Here is a 23,181-nt window from a genome sequence, read left to right on the forward strand (position 1 = left end):
GAGCAACTTTTTTTCTGGAGGAGGTGGTGCGTGTATGGAATGAGCTGCCAGAGGAAGTGGTGGAGGCTGGTATAATTACAATGTTTAAAAGGCATCTGGATGGGTACATCAATAGTTATAGTTTTAAGAGGGATATGGGCCAAATTCTGGCAAATGAGACTAGATTAATTTAGGGTATCTGGTCGGCATGACCAAAGGATCTGTTTCTATTTTGTACATCTCTATGACTCTAAATGCTGTGAGCATTAAGGCACAAGGCCTGCAAGCTTGTCTTTTAACAATACAAGTCCTGGGGGTCAAGAATGAGATCCAGAGAGACAAAGATTGAATGGAAGAAGCTTGTAACAGGAGACATGAAATGTGTTTTCACAGGGAGGTGTGAGGAATTCCATATTTAATGGTTAAGATAGAAGCTGAGTTAACAATAAAGCTCAAGTTGAATAAGAGAACAGATTGAAACAATACAAGAACATTTTCTCATGTAGATAGTGAACACCATGACAGACTGTTTAGGCTGAATGGCCTGCATTCCTGTTTATAACCTCAGTTTTTCTGTGTATCAATAAAGTATGCATAAAGAAAATTTTTGTGTTAATGTGATGGTTCTAAAAACCCAATCAACATCTATTCAAGATACCTTCTGAAAAATTAAATTCCAATTGCATAAATTATGTAATTTAAGACTTTGGTTTTCACATTATGGCCAATTTGATTTGTGTGCTTTTTCTAAAAGAAATACTAAAATTGAATCAATTGGAAGGAATGTTGAATGACAAGCAGACTTGAGGCCGAGAGACCGAATGGCCTACTCCTGTTCTGATTCCTGTGGTCTCTGTCTGTGTAAATCAAAAGGTGGATTAAAATGAGAAAAGCTACCACTGTGCTACAGTTTAAGGAATGAAAAGATTAGTGTATGCTTTAATGTTCATTATTGTAGTGCCCGCAATGGAATGTCTGTAATTGTAATAGTGATTGTACAAAGAATGAACTATTAAAAAAAACATGAAAACAGAATTGGAGCCAGAAGGTGCGCTGGTTTTTATCCATGAGAGAACATTATTTACAATGCCCTCAGCAAGTCCCTAGTCTGTCAAACGCAATCCTCCCACTTCATGCAAACGATTAATACACAGTCTGTTTTCTTTAATGCACAGTTTCAGGTGCTCCATTAACTTTACATGTTTTAATACCTTACTTTCCTGCAACAAATATTTCAACACATTTTAGCTGCTTGTTGAAATTTGAATTGAACAAATGAGATGGTGAGGATAAAGTGAAATGCTGAAGATCTCAGAACAACATCAGAAAGAGTTAATGAACATCCATCAGACCAGTCAGCATCAGGGAGAGAAAACTCTATGTTCCACAAGACAAGGTCGGGGGATAATGTTTGGTTCTCAAATAGGCACATTGACACAGCTGAACATGTTCACATTATTCAATTACATCTGTGTGGTCACATGGGCTCCTATTTTCTGCCCATGTAAATGTTTCACTCAAATGATCAACATATTAATTTCATTTCAGTGAGAAAAAGAGGCAAATAACGTAATTACAGGGTCTCTGTCAGCAACACAGAGGTCACTCAATCAACAAGGAACAGCAAGAATTCTGAAATAATCACTGACATCATTGGGGTTCCTTGTTTTATTTTCCTGCTCGGTTTTCTTTTTTTTTATAAGTTATTTGACCTATTTTCCTAATCAACCTGTTTGGTGATGTTATTACACATCTCTGGAGCTGGTGGGACTTGATGGAAGTGATTGCAGCTTTGGAAGGTGCTGTCTTTGGTGAATTTCTGCAATGCATCTTACAGATGATACACACTGCTGCTACTGAACGCCAGTGGTCGAGGGAGCAGATGTAGTACTAATCACATGGGCTGCTTTGTCCTGGATGGTGTCGAGCTTCTTGAGTGTTGTTGAACCTGCACCCATCCAGGCAAGTGGGGACTATTCAATCACACTCCTGACTCGTGCCTTGTAAGTGGTGAATGAGCTTTGGAGGGTTACTGTCTGCAGAACTCATAGTCTCTGACCTGCTCATGAAGCCATGAGCTACAGTTCAACTTCTGGTCAATTGTAATCCTAAAGATGTTAATTGTGGGGGATTGAGGGATGATGATCAATTGAACATCAACAGGAGGTGCTTAAATTCTTGTTGGAGATCTGTTAGTACGCTGAATTGCATAGAAAACTGGCTGTCAGTCAGGAAATGAAGAGGAGGAATAAAGAAGCCTTTTTTTCAAATGACAGGCACTGAAGAGGTCAGTGCTTGGACTCCAGCCATTCAAAATATACCTTAATGAGGTAACTCAATGTAATATCTCCAAGCTTGCAGATGACACAATGCTGTTGTGTGGGAGGGTGAGCTGTGAGAAGGATGCAGAGATGCTTCAGTATGATTTGGACAAGTTGAGAAAGTGGGAAAATGCATAGCCGAGGAAGTGTAGTGTGGACATGTGAGGTTATCCAGATTGGTAGCAAAACCAAGAGATAGATTATCATCTATCTCGTGGTTGGCACGGTGGCACAGTGGTTAGCACTGCTGCCTCACAGTGCCAGAGACCCGGGTTCAATTCCCGCCTCAGGCGACTGACTGTGTGGAGTTTGCACGTTCTCCCCGTGTCTGCGTGGGTTTCCTCCGGGTGCTCCGGTTTCCTCCCACAGTCCAAAGATGTGCAGGTCAGGTGAATTGGCCATGCTAAATTGTCCGTAGTGTTAGGTAAGGGGTAAATGTAGGGGTATGGATGGTTTGCGCTTTGGTGGGTCAGTGTGGACTTGTTGGGCCGAAGGGCATGTTTCCACACTGTAAAGTAATCTAATCTGAATGACTTCACGGGCGACACAGTGGCTCAGAGGTTAGCACTGCAGCCTCACAGCATCTGTGTTCGATTCCTGTCTCAGGCGACTGTGTGAAGTTTGCACATTCTCCCCGTGTCTGTGTGGGTTTCCTCCCCCAGTCCAAAGATGTGCAAGTCAGGTGAATTGGCTATGCTAAATTGCCAATTGTATTAGGTGCCTTAGAGGGGGGTAAATGTATGGGATTGGGCTTTGGTGAGTTGCTCTTCGGAGGGTCGGTGTGGACTTGTTGGGCCGAAGGGCCTGTTTCCATACTGTAGGGAATCTAATCTAATCTTTAAAAAAAATTGAGAGGGGAGAATGTGCGAGATCTGGGTGTCCCCTGTACACCTGTCAATGAGGATAAGGCTGCAGGTCCTGAAGAAGGCAAATGGTTTGTTGGCCTTCATAGTGAGGGGATTCGAGTACAAGAGTAGGGATGTCTTACTGCAATCATTAAGAGGCTTGGTGAGATTACTCAGGAGATATTGTATGCAATTTTAGCTTCCTTACCTGAAAAAGAATGTTATGATTATTGAGGGAGTGCAATGAAGAGATGGTGGGACTGACATATGAAGAGAGGTTGAATCATTTAGGATTATATTGGTAGAGATCAGAAGAATGAGGGGAAAATCTCATAGAAATCCATAAAATCCTGCAGGGTCAGTGCAGGAAGGATGTTTCCGATGATGGGCAAAGACAAGAATCAGAGTCACAGTCTAAGGACAAGGGGTAAAGCTTTTAGGACTGAGATGAGGAGAAATTTCTTCACCCAGAGAGTGGAGAGCCTGTGGAAGGCACTACTTTGGAAAGTGGCCGAGGCCAAAACATTGTATGATTTCAAGAAAGAGTGGGATTTAGCACTCTAGGATAGAGGAAACACGGATGTGGAGGAAAAGCAGGACCAGGCTCTTGAGTTGCATGGTCAGCCATGAATGGTGGAGCAGACTTGAAGGGCCAAGTTGTCTACTCCTGCTCCTGTTTTATGCTTAATGTGTAATCTTCATTCAAAATTCCGTTCATTCTCTGAGTTATTCAAGCAGTTGAGTTCAGTGAAAGTAGTCTTTTAATATTCCGTAACTCATTCAAACAAAGCATTCAGCGACAGAGCTGTCCATTTGCCCTGCCTTAACCGAATAAGCAGGAGGTCCCTGCCCCTGGTACAACACATTACATGAGTTAGTGCTTTGAAAGTCAGCCAGCATTCAAATGTATATCTACACCATTGAAGACCGGGCGCTCCCTGACAATCAGGCAGTGAAGAGGAAGAATGCGGACATACACCCATTGAACAAAGGCCCATGGATAAAGGCATTGATTGTGAAATTGCGATCCTGGAGCTGACTTCAATAGAAGTAGTGAAGCATTCACATTCCCATAGACGAAATACCTTTAAACCTTTCAAGAGTGGTTTGGAGCTCTCTGAAGGCAACTGCTATTGAAAAAGAATAATCCTTGGATTAATAACCCTGTGAATAAATGTTCCTTCCCAGCACAGAGGAGAGAATTTTAACTGAATTTTTAAAACTTGGAACTAAAGAATCCTGATCTCATTAAAAATGTGCACAAATCTCAGATCGGTGTAAAGCTCCGACCGATACCCTTTAATGTCATTATGCAATCACATCCTTTCGGGAAGGAAACCTGTCATCTTTGTCCGATTCTGGCGATGTGTGATTCCAGATGCACAGAAATTTGGATGAATCCTAACTATCCACTGCAAAGACTGAACATGTTTTATCAAAGTGTTACAAATTGTTCAAGGGAAAGTCCACTCAAAATCCTCTTAAACTCTGGCAGTGCTGCTTACGTTTTGAGAAAGTGAAGAAATAAATCTGTATATTATTTTCTGTAAAGGTTTTAAAGGTATTTTTGTTTCTTTCATTTTGATTTCTCAAACCTCACCTGGATTCTATAAGCACTGGGGGAACTATTTAATGAACTCTGCCAACAGTGCTTTGTAACTGGCTACTAGGGATTGTATTAGAATTCTTGATTTCATTGCCGGCCAATTTGACAAGGCCTGAGATAATTCCAAATACCCTCATTGCATCTTCCACTCACTCACCCTACCCGATTCCCACCATCACATTGATGCGCTGTCAAAGCTTTGAATTGAGTACACATCAGAACAGATGCAAGAGTACCAAATTTCAAGGGGAGCAACCATTTTAACTACTTTGCAGAACACCTACGTTCTGTCCGCAAAAAAAAACCCCTGAGCTCCCAATTGCCTGCTACTTCAACACACCACAAAATGGAGTCACAGGTAGACAATGCAATGAAGGCGGCTTTTGGCACGATGGCCTTCATCAGTCAGGGCACTGATAGATAAATTGGGAAGTTATGTTGCAGTTGTACAGGACGTTGGTGAGGCTGCACTTGGAGAATTGTGTTCAGTTTTGGTCACCTTGCTATAGGAGGGATGTTATTAAACTGGAAAGAGTGCAGAAGAAATTTACAGGGATGTTGCCAGGTCTCAAGGGTCTGAGTTATAGGGAGAGGTTGGACAAGCTAGGATGTTTTCTTCAGATGTAGGAGACTGAGAGGGGACCTTATAGAAGTGTATATGATCACGAGAGGCATGGATAGGGTGTATGCACTTAGTCTTTTTCCTAAGGTTGGGGAATCAAGGATTAGAGGGCACCAGTTTAAGTTTAGAAGAGAAAAAATAAAAGGGAGCCTGAGGAGCAACATTTTTACACAGAGGATGGTACGCATATGGCATGAGCTGCCAGCAGAAGTGGTTGGCACAGGTGCATTAACAACATTTAAAAGGCATTTGGACAAATACATGGATAGAAAAGGTTTAGAAGGATATGGTGTGGTGCAGGCCACACCTGAGGAGCAAGAGAATCGTCATTTGGGCATATGTCTGGGACTAGATTAGGTTGGGATATCTGGTCGGCATGGACAGGTTGGACCAAAGGGTCTGTTTCCATGCTGTACATCTCTATGACTCTAAGCCCTTCTTCAGGACTGGGGAGGGGGAAGGTTAAATGGGGGTGGGGTGGGGTGGGGTGGGTGGGGCTAGGGGAAAGGTAGTGGGATGATGATAGGTGGCGAAGGTAGGAGGTGATGGTGATACTTCAGTGGGAACTGTGGACTGGACAGGTGGGAATGAAGATGGACAGGTAAGTCAGGTCAAGAGGCAGATCTGAGTTGGAGGGTTGGATTTGGGATTGGTGAGGAGAGAGGAGATATAGAAACTGATGAATTAAATGCTGATGCCATGTGGTTGTAGGCTCCCAAGGCGGAAAATGAGGTGTTCCTCCTCCAGTTTGCTGGTGGCCTTGTGTAGGTGGTGGAGGAGGCCCAGAATGGCTATGTCCTCAGGGGAGTGGGAAGGAGGACTGAAGTAGATGGCCACAGAATGGTCGGATTGGTTGGTGCGTATAGACCAGAGATGTCTCCTGAACCATTCCGCAGGTTTGCACTCGGTCACCCCGAGAGCATTCGGTGCAATAAATGAGGTTGGAGGATTTACAAGTAAATCTCTGCCAGATTTGGAATGATCCTTTGGAGCCTTGGGTGGAGGTGAGGGGTGAGGTGCGTGCACAGATTTTGCACCTCATCTGGCTGAAAGGGAAGATGCCAGGTGTGGAGAGGGGATTGGTGGGGAATGTGGACTTAACGAGGGAGTTGTGAAGGGAATTGTCCCTATGGAATGCGGATATTGGTGGGGAAGGAAATATATTTTTGGTGATGGGGTCTGATTGTAGCTGGCAAAAGTGGCGGAGGATGATGGATTGATTCCAAAATTGGTGAGGTGGAATGTGAGGACCAGGGGGATTCTATCCTTGTTGAACTTGCAGAGAGTAGAGTTCAAGAGTGGGGATGCAGGAAATGGGGGAGACATGGTTGAGGGCACTGGTGGTGGAAGCAGAGTCAGTAGGGACATTTAAGTGACTCCTGGACATGCACATGGACAGCAGTGAATTGAGGGGTGTGTATTTTATTTTACATTAGGATTAATCCTCGGTACAACATCATGGGCTGGAGGGCCTGTTCCATGCTGTACTTTTCTATGTTGATCACAGAGAAGGAAAAATTATGATCCTGGAAGTAAGAGGGCATTTGGAGTGGAATTACTCATCCTGGGAGCAGACATGGTGTAGGCGGAGGAATTAGGAGTAGGGGATCAGGAGGAGGTGTAGTCCAGGTAGCCACAGGAGTCAGTTGGTTTATAGTAGATTTCAGTGTGGAGTTGGTGGCCGGAGAAGCCCAGGAAAGGGAGGGAAGTGTTGGAGATGGCTCAGGCGATGCCTGACCTGCTGTGCCTTTTGTTGCACCAAGCTTTATCAGTTCTGACTTTCCAGCATCTGCAGTCCTCACATTCTCTTGAAAGGACATGGGCCAAGTGCAGGGAAATGGAGTTAGCGTGGATGGGCATTTTGGTCAGCATGAACCAGTTTGCGCTCAAGGGCCTGTCTTCGTGCTGTAGGACTGTATGACCACTGTGTTCCCTGGCCAACACCTGTGTCTCAGGTTTGTAGTGTGGTCCAGCACAAGCTGAGCTTAAAAATGTGTTGCTGGAAAAGCGCAGCAGGTTAGGCAGCATCAAAGGAGAAGGAGAATCGACGTTTTGGGCATAAGCACAGCATCTCATTTTTCCACTTGGGAACTCTACAGCCTTGTAGATTGAATATTGAGTTCAATAGTTTTAGGGCTTGAAGCACCTTCTCCCATGTCCTTACACAATCCTCACACACCAGGCCTAATTATCACATGGTCTGCTATTACACACAACCCATTGTTAGCCACTAATTATCCCCATTAGCAGTTATTCATTCTCCTAGGCTGACCGTTATCCATGCCTTTGTCCAACTATTGTTCTCTTTTGTTGGACTCTATCACCATTGATCATTTCCTCCTTCCTGCACCCCCACCCCCACCCACCCCCATCCTATCTTCTGCATGAAAAATACATTTTTCTAGCCATCATCAATTCCATGGAAGGGTCCCTGGACCCAAAATGTCAACTCTGATTTCTCTCCACAAATGCTGCCAGACTTGCTGTGTTTTTCCAGCAAGTTGTTTTTGTTTCTGATTTCCAGCATCTGCTCAGATTTTATTTAACAATTTAAACTGAGCAGAAGTTGTTGATGTTCTGGTAAGTTGTATCTGGTTGGTTGAGGAATCGCTATGAATTTGCATCCCCCCACCATCATGTTTTATTAATTCAAAAATGACACAATGTCTGGCCATGTTCTTTTCCCTGCAAAGAACAAGTTCATATGTGTTAAAATATGTAATTTCTAGTAAGCGTACATGAGCCACATTGTTAGCATGAGAGATAATCTTAAATTGTTACTAATGGCACTCTTAGCATACTCATGATTGTTGAGCAATTGTTGTCCAATTGTGGAATTCACATCTATTGTTAGGTTGGGTGCAAGAGGAAGAGCACTGACCATATTCAATCAGTCCATATTTACAAAACTTAGAACATAATATCTAAGGTGAGATGGAATTCTCTGATGAGTCAGGTTCAACATGTCACCCAATCAGTATTCTTTTCTCAAACAGTATCAGTTGTTGATCTTCGTCACTTGACCTTGTTGGATTTGATCAATGGAGCATAAGATGTAAAGCCTCTCCAGCACATCTTTGCTTTCAGCAACACTAATGTTCTGTTTTACCAAAAGATGACCTTGATATCATTCCAAGTCAGGATGATGTGTGACTTGCAGATGCTAGTCATAACTCTATGAGCCCCAACTTCCTGCACTCGGTCCATAGCCTTGAAAATTATGACATTTCAAATGCTCATTCAAGAACTTTTTATGTGGTTTCCCACCTCAACTACTCTCCCAGGCAGTGCATTTCCAGACCCCCACCATCCTTTGGGTGAAAATGTTTTCTCTCAAATCCCCACTAAAACTCCTGCTTTAATTTTAAACCCACCTTAAAATTATACTCCTTTGTTATTCACCTTTCAAACAAGGGGAACAGCTGCGTTTTCTTCACCCAGTCCATACCATTCATAATCATTTACACCTCTATCAGGCTCCCTCTTAACCTTTTTCCGCTCCGAAAAAAAACCTGACCTTATCCAGTCTCTCTTCACAGCCAACATGCTCCTTTTGTCCTTTCACTCCCTTCACTGCAATCATGTCCTTCTTACAGTGCGATGATCAGAATTGGTGTTCCCATGGATTTGCTGTCCTTGCCCTTCTGGATGGTCGAGGTTGAAGTTTTGGAAGGTGCTGTTGAAAGAGCCTTAGTGAGTTGGTAAAGTGGATCTTGTAGTTATTACACATTGCTGCCCCAGATTTCGGAGTGAATGTTTAAGGTGGTGGATACATCAGTGATCAAGCTGGCCACTTTATCTCGATTATTCGAGTTTCTTGGGTGTTGCTGAAACTGCACTTATCCAGGACATTCCATTACACTCCCGATTCCTACCTTACAGGTGGTGCACCACGATTGGGTGAGTGACTCACCGCAGAACTCCCAACCTAACTGATCTGATTGTAACATCAAAACCACATGCCCACCTACCTTGTTAAGCTTTCAACCCCTTCCTTACCTAGAGTTTACCAACCGCTGCCTTAAAAATATTCAGGACACTGTTCTTGTAAAGGTGGTGAAAGCACAATGTTCCAAAGACACTCAAACCTCTAAAAAAAACTTTACCATTATAAATGGGCTACAACTTATTTTTTAAATGGTGATGACTATTTCGAGATTGTCCTGGAAGAGGTAATATTCTGGATGTAGGTTTGGTCACTGAGATGGAAGGTTCGTTTTCAGACGTTTCATCCCGCCTCTGGCGACTGTCTGTGTGGAGTTTGCACATTCTCCCCGTGTCTGTGTAGGTTTCCTCCGGGTGCTCTGGTTTCCTTGGAATGCTATGCTTCTAGGAATTCTAGTGCATGTCTCTGTTTGGCTTGTCCTAGGATGGATGTGTTGTCCCAGTCAAAGTGATGTCCTTCCTCATCCATATGTAAGGATACTAGTGAGACAGTCGTTTTGAGGCTAGTTGATGTTCATGTGTCCTGGTGGCTAGTTTTCTGCCTGTTTGTCCAATGTAGTGTTTGTTACAGTTCTTGCACGGTATTTTGTAAATGACATTACTTTTGCTTGTTGTCTCTAACATTCTCTCCACCTTGGCCCTGTCAAGACCCCTCAAAACCATTCATGTTCCAATCATTCATACAACATCCTTTGAACTGCCAGAGAAAGTGGTGGATGTGGGTACAATTACAATACTTAGAAGACATTTGGATAAGTGCATGAATAGGAAAGTTTTGGAGGAATATGGACTGAGCGCAGGAAGGTGGGATGAGTTTCGTTTGGGAACATGCCCGGTGTGGACTAGTTGGACCAAAAGGTCTGTGTCCATGCAGTATGATTCAATGAGGAGAAAGTGAGGACTGCAGATGTTGGAGATCAGAGTCGAGATGTGTTGTTGGGAAAGCATAGCAGGTCAGGCAGCTTCCAATGATCAGGACAATCAACATTTCGGTCACAAGGCCTTTATCAGAAATGAGGCTTGTGGGTCAGGGCTGAAGGATTAATGGGAGGGGAGTGGGGTTGGGGGGGGGAAGGTAACTGGGAAAGCAATAGGTGGATGAAGGGGAGGGAGAAGGTGATAGGTCAAAGGGGAGAGTGATGGACAGGTCCGCAGGGCAATGCCGAGTTGGAGGCTTGTGACTGGGATAACTTGGGAGGAGGGGAAATAAGGAAGCTGTTGAAATCCATATTTATCCCATGTGGTTGCAGGGTCCCAACTCGGAATATGAGGCGTTCTTCCTCCAGGCGTTGGGTGGTAATGGTTTGGCAGTGGAGGTGGCCCAGGACCTGCATATCCTTGATGGAGTGGGAGGGGGAAGTTGAAGTGTTCAGCCATGGGGTGCTGGGGTTGGTGGGTGCAGGTGTTCCAGAGATGTTCTCTGAAATGATCCGCAAGAAGGCATCCTGTGTCCCCGATGTAGAGGACATCAATGATGATTCAATGACTGTAGACTAAAGATATCAATGTACACGACAGTACACCTGCTCCAGTGAATTAAAAAGCTTTTATTGTTTAAATAAAATGCATTGAACACAGACAGCAACAGTAGGTTCACTTGCAAATACCAAGGAACCTGCTTAAGCACCAAACAAGTGGCATTTTTGATATATAGTTGCCAGGACTATTTTTTTTACAAAAGTCTTTAAACAGTTCTGATTTGGTAAAGAACATAATGTCCACTGGAATCTAGTTTCAGTTACATTTCCTCACACCAGGCCATGCCACTCAGACTGTTACATTCTCCCACACTTCCCCCCCCCACCCCTAAACCCATGACAGCTGTGTACAGATGTGTAATGCTAAATGGCTGTTACAATCTTCTGTATATATTAGCAAAATGCTACGCTGTATTAAGAAATAACTTATCACCATTTCCTGTGGCTGCCAATGTTTTGTTTTCAGTCATGTCTCCAAAGCAAAGCAACTCCACTCATAGTAAGAACCTTTCCAGAGTCTTTAGCCCCTTCACGCTGTGGTGTCTGAACCTGCTTAAACTGACAACTAATTGAGACATTGAGGCACCTCAGACTGAGTGCCTGAAAGCTGCCAAAGTGGCACCAGTTGTATTCGCTAGCACCAAGTACAGATCCTTGTGTTCTGTTGTCACAGTGACTGAGGTAGGAGTTTTGAATGTGATGGTCCAAAAATAATGGAGGCCACTTGGGAAATTATAGGATAAAGACTGAGGTTGGCTGATCATTTTGGAATGAGCCATAGGTAACAGCACAGCAGGATCATTACTAAAATCAGATTCACGTCCTTGAAAATGACACATGAAAAGGAAAAGAACTCTTCTTGGGAGGTTGCTGAGAAAAAATAAACCTGAGTATTGCTGAAAAACAAACCGTTGAAGCCTTTTATCTTGCGCTCATCTGGGCAATTTACAAGAATAGCAATTTCAAGGTAAAATCTAACATTTATAATGCATAGAAGGAGTGTGCTGATTGTTGGGAAATGGACTCTAATTGGCAAAGACAGCCAATGGGAGATGACGACCTAGTGGTATTGTCACTGGACTGTTAGTCTAGAGACCCAGGTAATGTTCTGGGGGTCCAGTTTCAAATCCCACCACGGCAGGTAGTGGAATTTGAATTCAGTAAAGAAGAATCTTGAATTAAGTAACCATGAAACTGTTGTCAATGTCAGAAAAATCCATCTGGCTCAATGTCCTTTAGGGAAGGAAACTGTCATCCATACCTGATTTGGCTTACATCTGACTCCAAACCCACAGCAAAGTGGTTGACCCTTAACTGTCTTCTGGGCAATTAGGGATGGCCTAGCAGCAACACCCTTATCCCGTGAATGAATTTTTAAAAAAAGTTGGGAAAAACATGAATTCAGGTCCAAGTGCCAATTAATCAACACACTCATTCCATACAGTATAAATTCCGGTTTTCCTTGAACTGGTATTCTTGTGAATTGTCCTGATTGTGCAAGACAAGAAGCTTCAATAATATGTCTTTTTCTTGCAACACTAAAGATTAACCTGGGTAGAAGCAAATCTCGAAGACAAATTGTGAGGCAGCAATATCAAGTTTTTTTAAAAAAAGACAATTTTCATGAAAGCCCTTTTGAAAAAGAATGCAATGTTCTTGTTTCCCTATCCAGATCTATCACTAGGTAAACTCAGGATTTGCTGTGCTAATAGATGAAGCCATTTCTTCAGTGAATGCTAATTTCTGAGCTGCCCCATTTTAGCATCATGTGCATTCCTGAGGCACTCCCAATACAGAAGGCTGTGTGTAAGTAACCTGGACCATATGTTGGCAGTGAGTTTGGCAGATAGTCTCAACTTCTGATTTTGTAAGATGACTGTATTTGTACATGATTTGGAGAGGCCGGTATTGGACTGGGGAGTCCAAAGTTAAAAATCATACAACACCAGGTTATAGTCCAACAGGTTTAATTGGAAGCACTAGTTTTCAGAGCACTGCTCCTTCATCAGGTGGTAGTGGCGTACACAATTGTAAGACACAGAATTTATAGTAAAAGTTTGCAGTGTGATGTAACTGAAATTATCCATTGGAAAATACCTTGATTGTTTGTTAAGTCTCTTATCTGTTAGAATGACCATGAAAGTTTCACTTCACAAAACGTTTTAAAAAGTTACAATGTAACTCTGCAAGTACAATTTCACCCCACAAATGTATATGTGTGCATGTGTGTGTTTGTGTGTCTGGGATGGTGGATTGTGAGTGTCTGTGAGAGAGAGTGTATGTGTGTGTGTGTGTGAGAGAGAGTGCAAAGGGGTCTAAATCTGAGAGGGGATGCATGTGTGAGGGTGCGTGTGTGTGTGTCTGGGTTGGGGGGGTTGTGTCTGTGAGAGTGTATGTGTGTGCGAGTGTAAAGGGGTCTCACAGACTTAGACCCCTTTACACTCACACACACATATACACTCTCTCTCATAGACGCTCACAACTCCCCACCCATATACGTTTGTGGGGTGAATTTGTACTTGCAGACTTCCATTGTACTTTGCTCAAAAACTGTATGAATCCATGTAAGATTTTGTTAACTAATTTTTTAGATTAGAATCAGTCTAAGCATTATGGCACAGACAACAGACACAAGGGGCTAACACCTTCAACATATTATCTGGCCTGACACCAATTGTTACAGTTAACCTGAGAATGTAACTTCTAAAAAAACGTTTTGTGGTTTACATCTGAAAGAAGTGAAACTATCATGGTCATTCTAACAGATGAGAGACTTAACAAACAATCAAGGTATTTTTCAATGTATAATTTTAGTTACATCACACTGTAAACCTTTGCTATAAATTCTGTGTCTTACAGCTCTACAACTACGTGATGAAGGAGCAGCATTCCGAAAGCTAGTGCTTTCAATTAAACCTGTTGGACTATAACCTGGTGTTGTGTGATTTTTAACTTTGTATTTGACACAGAGTTTGATCTTGTCATGGTGGAACCATCAGGTTATGCCTACTACCAATCATCGTTCTCTCTAATGAGAGAGCGCGGTCCTCTCGGACTACAGAAACATTCACTTTCCATACAGCAGAGACAGAACATTGAATGCCAAATCAGGCTCATGCTCTCTTGTAACCTAAGTTCTTGCAAGAGAAGTGGCCGCATCAGGTGCTAAACAAAAATGAAAGAGATTCAAATCTAAGTTTCTGAATCAGTGCCATTAGCTGCACTTGACAACTGTGCAATCAGTCCTTATTCATGGTAACCTATGAGAGAAGAATCATTTTGGCAATTGGACAATAGTGGGCTTCCAATATCTCTGATGTTGTACCATCATTTAATAACATTCACACAGACTGAAATGTCAAAAAGAAATCAGAGTATGAGGGTTTACTTCCATCAAAATTAAAAGTACATATTTTAAAAAAAAAATCAGCTTCCAATTGCTTTTTTTAAAAATAGTTCAGTTATATCCTTACTTACCAAGTCACTGAATAACCTCCAAATGGACTGCTGCTTTATTTTTTAACATAACAATCTACATTGCAAGGCCTTCGCTCTTGGTGTCAAAAAGTTAATATAACAGAAAAAAAATTTCCTTAAACAAAAAAATACTGTTTATCCTTCAGATATCTTTAGTGGGTTAATACAGCACATGGAACATGCAGGTCCCAGCTAGTAGGATGGTTAGATCTGAATAGTTATGTGAGTGAATGTTTTTGCTGAAGGACTGGTGACAGGTGAGCCTTGGTGCCAAATGTTCCCATTTCCGTATTTAAAAAATTGACAAAATGTCAATCTATTTTGAAGTCTCAGCTCTAATTGCTGGATCCAGATTTTCCCTTCACTGCTGCACAGTTTTTGATACTTACTGCTCATTTCCTATCTGCAACTCTAATAGAAATGAACAGCAAAGTATAAAGCCATTGTGTCACCCACAACAGGGATCAGGTGTGAAAAGTGAGTGAGAAGTGTTAATATATCTCAACATGTGGATAACTATGATTGTAGCACCGACAGAAATACGCCATTAGGATGCATACCAGAGTCTGTATCACTTCTCTGGCTGCTTCACTCTTTATTTGACCACATTGATATTAGGAAGTCAAATTTGTAAAATATGGTTAACACAAAATGCATAAAAATGCTGAGAGGATGCATTCTAAATACCCATGTGACAATCTGTGGGGATTATTGGAGGCACTGGCCTCTTCCTAGGGAGGTAACATTAGGAAATCACAATAACTGGCAGTTGTGTATTAAGTTGCTGTCTTCACTCTGGAACCAGCCAGTATAACGTGCAGACCTGTAACTGCCAAGGGGAAAGAAAGAAACTTCTATTCATCTTATGAAGCAATACTATAATCCGGGTACGTATTGATTATTTCCCTTCTGGCCCCATTCTTCTCCAGTCCCATTCACCCCACTACCTTGACTAGAGAAACAAAGAACTTGTATACTAAACAACTTGCAGGATGAAAACTGAATTGGATTACTACCAAGATGCATTTCAAATTAACGGCAAAGGGGAACTTAGTTTCCTAATTGTTCTAGTAGTCCACAGCACTAGTGCCTAATTGAAGATGGTGTAGAGGCTGGTGGCGTTCCTCGTATGGTTTCCTAAACCAGAGTCTGAATGAAATACTATCACTTTCTAATGTGCAGTCATGACCATCAATCCCCAAAGAATGGTGAGAAGAAAAATGAAGCCATTACAAGTTATTCCATTGAACAAAGAAAGAATAAAATTGTGTTTTTCTTATGGCTTAATAGATACATGCGACAAATCTATGGCACATCTCAAACCTGCTCCATTTAATCGGAACATACACTTGATTGGGAGCTGAACTGCTGACTCAGTGACTGAGGAATCGGGTTTGTTAATATTGCAGATTACAGAAGAAAATGTCTTTGGATAAAGAAGAAACAGAAAAAGATCAAATATTACAATAACATTCAAGGATGTTGCGCATACCATCAAAATGCATAGTAAAATGTTAAGAGCGCTAACATTGACTTCATGTGATCGCCCTGGCTACACTCAGAAAGAGAGATGTCAGTAGTTTGAATAAAACATCAACACTGCATGGGTGCTCTGGTTTGTTTTCTGTTTAGGAATTTTTGTTGAATATTTGTCCAGCAATTTTTTTTTCATAAAAGGTTCACAAGATGGCTCTCTCAATGAATACATCAATTCTGAATAATACTCAAAGGTCTTCAATTGCAAAGAATAGTTTAACCTTCAAAGTGAAATATCAATCCTTCATTAAACATTAAGTATGGATGTTGGAACCTTAACCTAAAGCCCCACGAATGGAGCAAGGATGTGTTGTTGGTACCAGAGATTGGTGCATTTGCACCTCATTGTCTGATTTGTGTGCTTACTTCTTTCTGTAATGTTTACCTGCTCCCTTGGTATTCCAGTAATGCCAGTCACCGCATTATCAACAGTTCCAAGAGAGCTCTTTAGTTAGAAGGTAGATGCCAATGTTGATCACCAAATTTAACTCAACTTCCTAAACCTTTATACTGTTTAAAAAATATTCAAATCCTTAAGGCAATTGATAGGGTCAGCACATTGGGAGATTAAGAAAATCTCAACATCTTCAGGTGGATTTACATCAGCAGGCCAGCACAATACAAGAACAGAGAGATTCATCAGATTCATTTTTGTGAAGTGGCTAATCTGTCAAATGAAAGGAGCCAACAAACTGAAAAACAATATAGACATTGACCAAGGCCTTGTTCATAAGGTAAAAGGGCACTACCTTCTTGGAAGCATCAGTGACTTCCTCGCACCTGGGAGGTACACAGTCAGAACAGTCTCATGTCCAACCTTTCATAACATCCAACTCATTGTTAATGAACTGAGGATTTACAAACATTGATGAGGTAATGAAAATTTTTATCCTGAAGACCATGCCCTCTAATAGTCCATTGTTTTAAAAGTCTGGCTCTTGCTGAACTCCTCGACTTCAAGACACAACTGTCTTGAATAGATGCATTTATGTAAAAGGCATATGAAGCAACGTGGGATTAAGTTTTGTATTAAAAATATATTATTCTGAGGATGTGAGTACTCTGAAAAAGGTTGGCTTTTATTGTACATCTCTAGTTACGCTGACAGCATTAAGAATGAAATGGGGGTCTGGAGACAGGTATTGATAGTTTTCATCAGCCCAAATTCAATTTTCCCTGTTGAGTTTTGAACTCTCAATCCCTGGGATTGCTAGGCCAGCACTGTACTACCACACTACTAACAAAGTGAGCTTTCAGAACAACTTTGTCCCTAAATGTGCTTTGACATTACTGATTTCTGGTTACCTAACCCTAGGATGTCAAACCCTCATGGTGAATCTTACATATTCAATGGCCACCTTTGGGAGTATGTATCCTGACCTGCACATTTCTAGTATTTGAAGATGTGGCATTTTATGCCAATACACAGGGTATACATTCAGGAATAGGTTTAATCATCTCTCTGGACTTCAGCACATGCTGATTAATTGGAAAGCTAACAGTGTATGTTCACAGAAAATGCCTGCTAATTCAATAGACAGAAGTAAAGTTGTTATAAATGCTTGACATTTTTCTACACTGGTACCAATTCAGATCTCTGTATATTTTGTACAATTATAGAACTTCTACAGTCGCCAACCCTCTGATATTTCAGTACTTCAGGTACGCAGCTTGTGAACCTTTGTTGTAATAAAATGAGTGATGACTGAACTGGCCTACTTCATTTCAAGTCAACACCAGCCAGGTCAGAGTCGGTACTAAAATTCAGAGGCAAAGGTGGAAGATTGGTTACCAACTGTTCCTCTTCACTATTATCCCAAACTTCAGTGCTAGAGAAATCTAAGTCCATAGGATCTTCTGTCTCAGGATAATGCTGGTGTTCTTGAATGGCTCTTGTAGATACAAAATAAATCAAGCTGAGTTGCTAAAACCCTTCATTCAACGGAATACAATGGGCTGACATTGTGATGATTTGTTTTTTTTGGTTAAAGAGGACTGCATTAAAGAACACAAAACAATCCAATTTAATAGCAGCAAAGCACCTTTCCCAGAAGTCTCTACTTTGCCTTTAGTGAGTCCGAATGCCTATGATGGACACTCTCGAGCATTGACCCCTCCCTCAGCGTGAACTCGCAGATCGACTGGTTGAACCTGATGTTGGTCTGGTCTTTTATTTACAAGGACCACCTTCCTGATGCAGCCGGTAATTCCTGAGGTGAATTTACCACCTGTAAAATGTTTAACATCTGGGGCACCACCTGAGAACAGAGAGGAAACATTACATTAGGGAGGAAGTATGGAAATTCAGCTGCAATGATTTTTGGCATGCATTTAGAGCATGTAGAAAGGCAGGCTGCAAACAGTGTTTCCAGTCCCATTTACGTTTTTATCCTTTGTTCTTTCAGAGGATGTGGGTGTGACTTCCTACAGCAGCAATTTCTAATTACGCCTTGATCTGAGTAGCTTTCTTGACCATTTCAAAGGCAGTTAAAAGTCAGTCATTGTTGAGGGCATGGAGTCACATATAGGCCATCCCTAAGGGATATTAGTGAACCAGATGGGTTTATACAACAATTGATAATATTTTCATAGTTGACATGACTGAAGTTAGCTTTCAAATTCTAGAACTGAATTTAAATTTCACCAGTTTTGCCATGCTGAGGTTTGAGCCCAGAACACTGGCCTCGGCCTCTGACCTACTAATCCAGTGAGATCGTAACCACACCTTCACCTCTCCTGAATCAGGGTGGAAATAGAAGAGATAGTCACAGAGTCATAGAAATGTACAGCATGGAAACAGACCCTTTGGTCCAACCCGTCCATGCTGACCAGATATCCCAACAAGATAGTCCACCTGCCAGCACCTGGCCCATATCCCGCCAAACCCTTCCTCCTATTCATATACCCATCCAAATGCCTCTTAAATATTGCAATTGTACCACCCTCCACCACATCCTCTGGCAGCTCATTCCATACACATACCACCCTCTGTGGAAAAAGTTGTCCCGTAGGTCTCTTTTATATCTTTCCCCTCTCACCCTAAACCTATGCCCTCTAGTTCTGGACTCTCCGACACCAGAGATATCCTATCCATGCCCCTCGTAATTTTGTAAACCTCAATAAGGTCACCCCTCAGCGTCCGACAGGGAGTAAGGCAAAAGACAGAAAATTACAGGCCAATTAGCCTAACCTTGGTCATGGGTAAGATTTTGGAGACCATTGTGAAGGACGAGCTTTCTGAATACTTGGAAAAGTATGATAAACTGGGGAAAAATCAGCATGGTTTCATCAGGGGAGGTCATGCCTGACAAATGTGCTAGAATTCTTTGAGGAAGTAGCAAGCAGATTACTCATTGGCACTCAAGGAGAACCAATGGATGTTATTTACCTGGACATCAAGGCCTTTTACAAGTTGCTGCACAGGAGGTTATTGAATAAGATAAGGGCCCATGGTGTTAGAGGCAAGGTGCTCGCATGATAGAAGCCTGGCTGTCTGGCAGAAAGCAGAGAGTGCGGATAAACGGGTCTTCCTCAGAATGGCAGCTGGTGACAAGTGGTGTTCCGCAAGGGTCAGTGTTGGGATTCCGCCTTTTCACTTTATACATTAATGATCTCGATGAAAGAACTGAGGGAATTCTGGTTAAGTTTGCAGACACTACAAAGATAAGCAGAGAGGCAAGAAGTATTGAGGCGGCAAGGAGGCTGCAGAAGGATTTGGACAGGTTAGGAAAGTGGGCAAAGAAGTGGCAGATGGAGTACAGTGTGGGAAAGTGTGAGGTCATGCACTTTGAGAAGAAGAACACAAGCATAGACTATTTTCTAAATGGGGAGAAAGTTCAGAAATCTTAAGTGCAAAGAGACTTGGCAGTTCTAGTCCAGGATTCTCTCAAGGTAAACTTGCAGATTGAGTCAGTAGTTAGGAAGGCAAATGCAATGTTGGCATTCATTTTGAGCAGACTTGATTATAAAAGCAGGGATGTACCTCTGAGGCTCCATAAGGCTCTGATCAGGCCAGATGTTGAATATGGCATTTAGTTTTGGGCCCCATATCTCAGGAAGGATGTACTGGCCTCGGAGCGGGTTCAGAGGAGGTTCACTAGAATGGTCTCAAGGTGAAAAGCTTAACGTATCAGGAACATTTGAGGACTCTGGGTATATACTCGATGGAGTTTAGAAGGACGAATGGGGGATCTAATTGAAACTTACAGAATACTGAATTGTCTGGACAGAATGGATGTTGGGAAGATGTTTCCATTGGTAGGAGAGACTAGGATCCGAGGGCACAGCCTTAGAGTAAAGGGAAGACACTCTAGCACAGAGACAAGGAGAAACTTGTTCAGCCAGAAAGTGGTGAATCTATGGAATTCACAAATAGAAACTTATTAGCTATGATTGAATGGTGGAGCAAACTCGATGGGCTGAATGGTCTAATTTCTGCTCCTTTGTCTGATGGTCTTATGGACAGGCAGGACAAACATGTAAGTAATGTTTCTCGCTGAGTAATTATAATTAAATCAATACATTGTTTCGTTACCATGAATTATTGAATCAAAGTTTGACTTCTCTTATTCACAATGAATGATAACATTTGATGCTCTGATCTCCTGCATCTGCAGTCCTCACTTTTTCCTGCTGATATTGATGTCAATGTCATAAAGTGCTTTCAGGTATTTGAAAGTGTGATGATCAGACAAGCAATTGATATTGAGCTACTTAAGGAGATATTAGCTTGAGCTAGCAGCCCCAAAGTTTAGTGAACATGATAGGTTCTGAGGAATATATTAAAGGAGGAGAGGCAGAGATGGAGAGGTTATAAGAAGGTAATACCAGGGTCTGGTGGCTTTGCAGCTGTCGTGGAGAAATTAAAATGTGAGATACATAAGCAGCTGGAATTAGGCTCTTTATGAGACCTGACGTGGAAACTCACTGGTAACCCTCCTCCCAGTGACTCAAAGTTGTGAATTCATTCCCATATTACAAACTTAATCACATACTCTAGGTGCATCTAATACTGAGTTGGTTCTGCACTGATTAAGGTACGATCTATCAGAGGAGACCTCATACCAAGGTATTGTCTGTAGTATCATGTGGCTGTAAGATACTACAAGAGATAATCTAGTTATTTACCTCGTGGGATCTGGCTGTTGCTTGGCCCTCTACTGTAACTATAACCACACTTCCAAGCTAATTAATTGCTTGTTAATAGCTTCAGGTTAGCTGGGATATGTGTCTCTTACTAGATCTAAAATGCCTTCTGATGTGACAGGAGAAATGGAGGTTTATCAGTCATAATTTCAAGGTTTGACATGCCATGACCTGGGCTGACGAGAACTGCTCAATGAAAGTCCAAACTCACCCAAGTAGACACTTCCCCTCGTGTTTACCATGACCTTGTCTCCTTTGGATTCTCCCCTCACAATACCATCACCATCCAATTGGATATATCCTGATTTTCCTTCCCTGTGGAGAAAAACATTGTTTATATTCCCAACAGATGCCACCTGTCCATCATTCCGGAGGTTTTGAAACCAGGAAGCATATACGGCCTTCCCCTGAAGTTGTGATAGGGGACATGAGGAATGTTACATCAGCCAACGATCCTGTTGAACAGTCCAGCAGGTTTAAGGGGCTACTCCTGTTCTTATTTCTTCTGCCCTTATTCTTGTGTCTATAATTAATTGAATTTAGATTCCTTTAGCTGCATGCCTGGGATTTGAATACATATCTCCCGGAGCACTGGGTGTCTGCATTTCTAATCCAGTAACATTAGTATTCTGATACAAATATAATAAATGTTTTCCATTTCCTTACCGCACAGCAATTATTTTATGCCATTCTCCATCATTGATTGGATCTTCTGAGAGGATATTGGCTTCACCACTTCCCAGTTGGTAACTGCATGGAGAAGACAACATGTGAAGAGCTGTATCAAACAGAAGTCACAGAAGAATATGCTGCTGCCATGTCACAATTTGGAGGCATATTGGGAACATGAGTTGGAACAGGAGCAAGGCCATTCAGCCCTCGTGGTGATGGCTGATTCGTACCTCAACTCCATTTACTCAGCATTGCTTTGTACCCTACAATAATTTACCGATCCTCCTCATGACAGCTTCAGGTGACCCAGCCACAGGTGACCCACTGCCTTTTACAGGACCGAATTTAGGATTTCCACGATCTTCCCCAGCTTCAATCAGAACTGAACCAGCTTAATAATGCACTAACATTATGGCCCTTGATCTGGATTTCTCCACCAGGAAAAATAATCCCTTTGCATTGAGCCTGATGATTCACTGGGTTAGAGCTCAAGCTCCTCAACCTTCTCAGCTCTAGGGCGTAGAGCATGATTGAAAAAAAGCATACTGTCATCCACGGGGTACCTTGTATAATATTTTATGATAATAATTGAAAGTGATTAGGTAGTGACACCCAGCATCATTAGTTATATCAGTTTCTATAACTTTTTGCAGCACACTTTAACTGAAAATAAGAACAGAGAAATGAACCATTACACAGCAGTAGAAATAGTTGATGGTGCCAAAAAAAATGGCTCCAAGTTCATCTTATTAATGGGGAGGATCAATGCACTATTTTAAAAAGCAGCAGAAAATCGAAAGGATAACAACAGACTAGGAAATCAATTCAATGCTCCTATCAGCTCCCCCTACTGCTGGTTTCATTGTAAAATGATACTGGAGTTTATCATCTGTTCAATCCTGCAATGTATTTGATACACTAAAGAATAGGCAATGCTGGAGAAACGCTGGCACCATTTGTGGACAGAAACTGAGGTAATGTTTCAGGCTGAGATAATTGACATTAACTCTGTTTCTCTCTCCACGCATGCTACCTGGCCTGGTGAGATTTTTTCAGCACACCCTGTTCTCATTTCAGATTTCCAGCATCTGCTGAATTTTTTTTATTTCTAGAGTTTGATTGCTTTGTGTGACACGTGCATGATTTCACAGGCACATGGGCTCTGCATCAGAAGAAACCACGAGAACAAATCATAAATTTCACTCCTGTGCAATATTGAGGGAATACTGCACACTTGGTGAGGGATCTTTTCTGGATGAAGTAGTAATTGGAAAATCCCACTGTCTCAAAGCACCATCCCACACAAAACTGTAGGCAGCATGGAGCCCCTGTTAAGATGGTAGAAGGAAGAAAGGGAGCATTAAGGAGTGGCTAAGACCATTACATACATTTTGATACCATTGCTGTCCATCAACTTGTGAATTTGGCAAATTAAAATCACACAATGTCACAAAATATGAAGCAAGGGATGAGGATAGAATAGCTATGGAGTAGGCACCAAGGAGTATATGAATATTTGTGCATGCTTACATGTACAATAGGGGCAGAAGAAGCA

At 41.9% G+C, this 23,181-nt stretch overlaps 1 protein-coding gene across 1 annotated transcript in view; it reads right to left on the bottom strand.

Annotated features, from left to right (window-relative positions):
* Window positions 1–14,216: 14,216 nt before the first annotated feature.
* hspg2 (heparan sulfate proteoglycan 2) overlaps window positions 14,217–23,181 on the bottom strand; it is a 522,026-nt gene continuing 513,061 nt past the window's right edge. The window contains exons 97-99 of the mRNA XM_043675530.1: window positions 21,621–21,704; window positions 21,166–21,269; window positions 14,217–18,067 (exon numbers count right to left, since the gene is read on the bottom strand). Of these exons, the coding sequence (XP_043531465.1) occupies window positions 17,895–18,067; window positions 21,166–21,269; window positions 21,621–21,704 (361 nt within the window). The 3' untranslated portion in view covers window positions 14,217–17,894. The remainder of the gene's footprint in view (window positions 18,068–21,165; window positions 21,270–21,620; window positions 21,705–23,181) is intronic.

This window comes from Chiloscyllium plagiosum, chromosome 34, assembly GCF_004010195.1.
Source record: "Chiloscyllium plagiosum isolate BGI_BamShark_2017 chromosome 34, ASM401019v2, whole genome shotgun sequence".
In the NCBI taxonomy this organism is placed as follows: Eukaryota; Metazoa; Chordata; class Chondrichthyes; order Orectolobiformes; family Hemiscylliidae; genus Chiloscyllium; species Chiloscyllium plagiosum.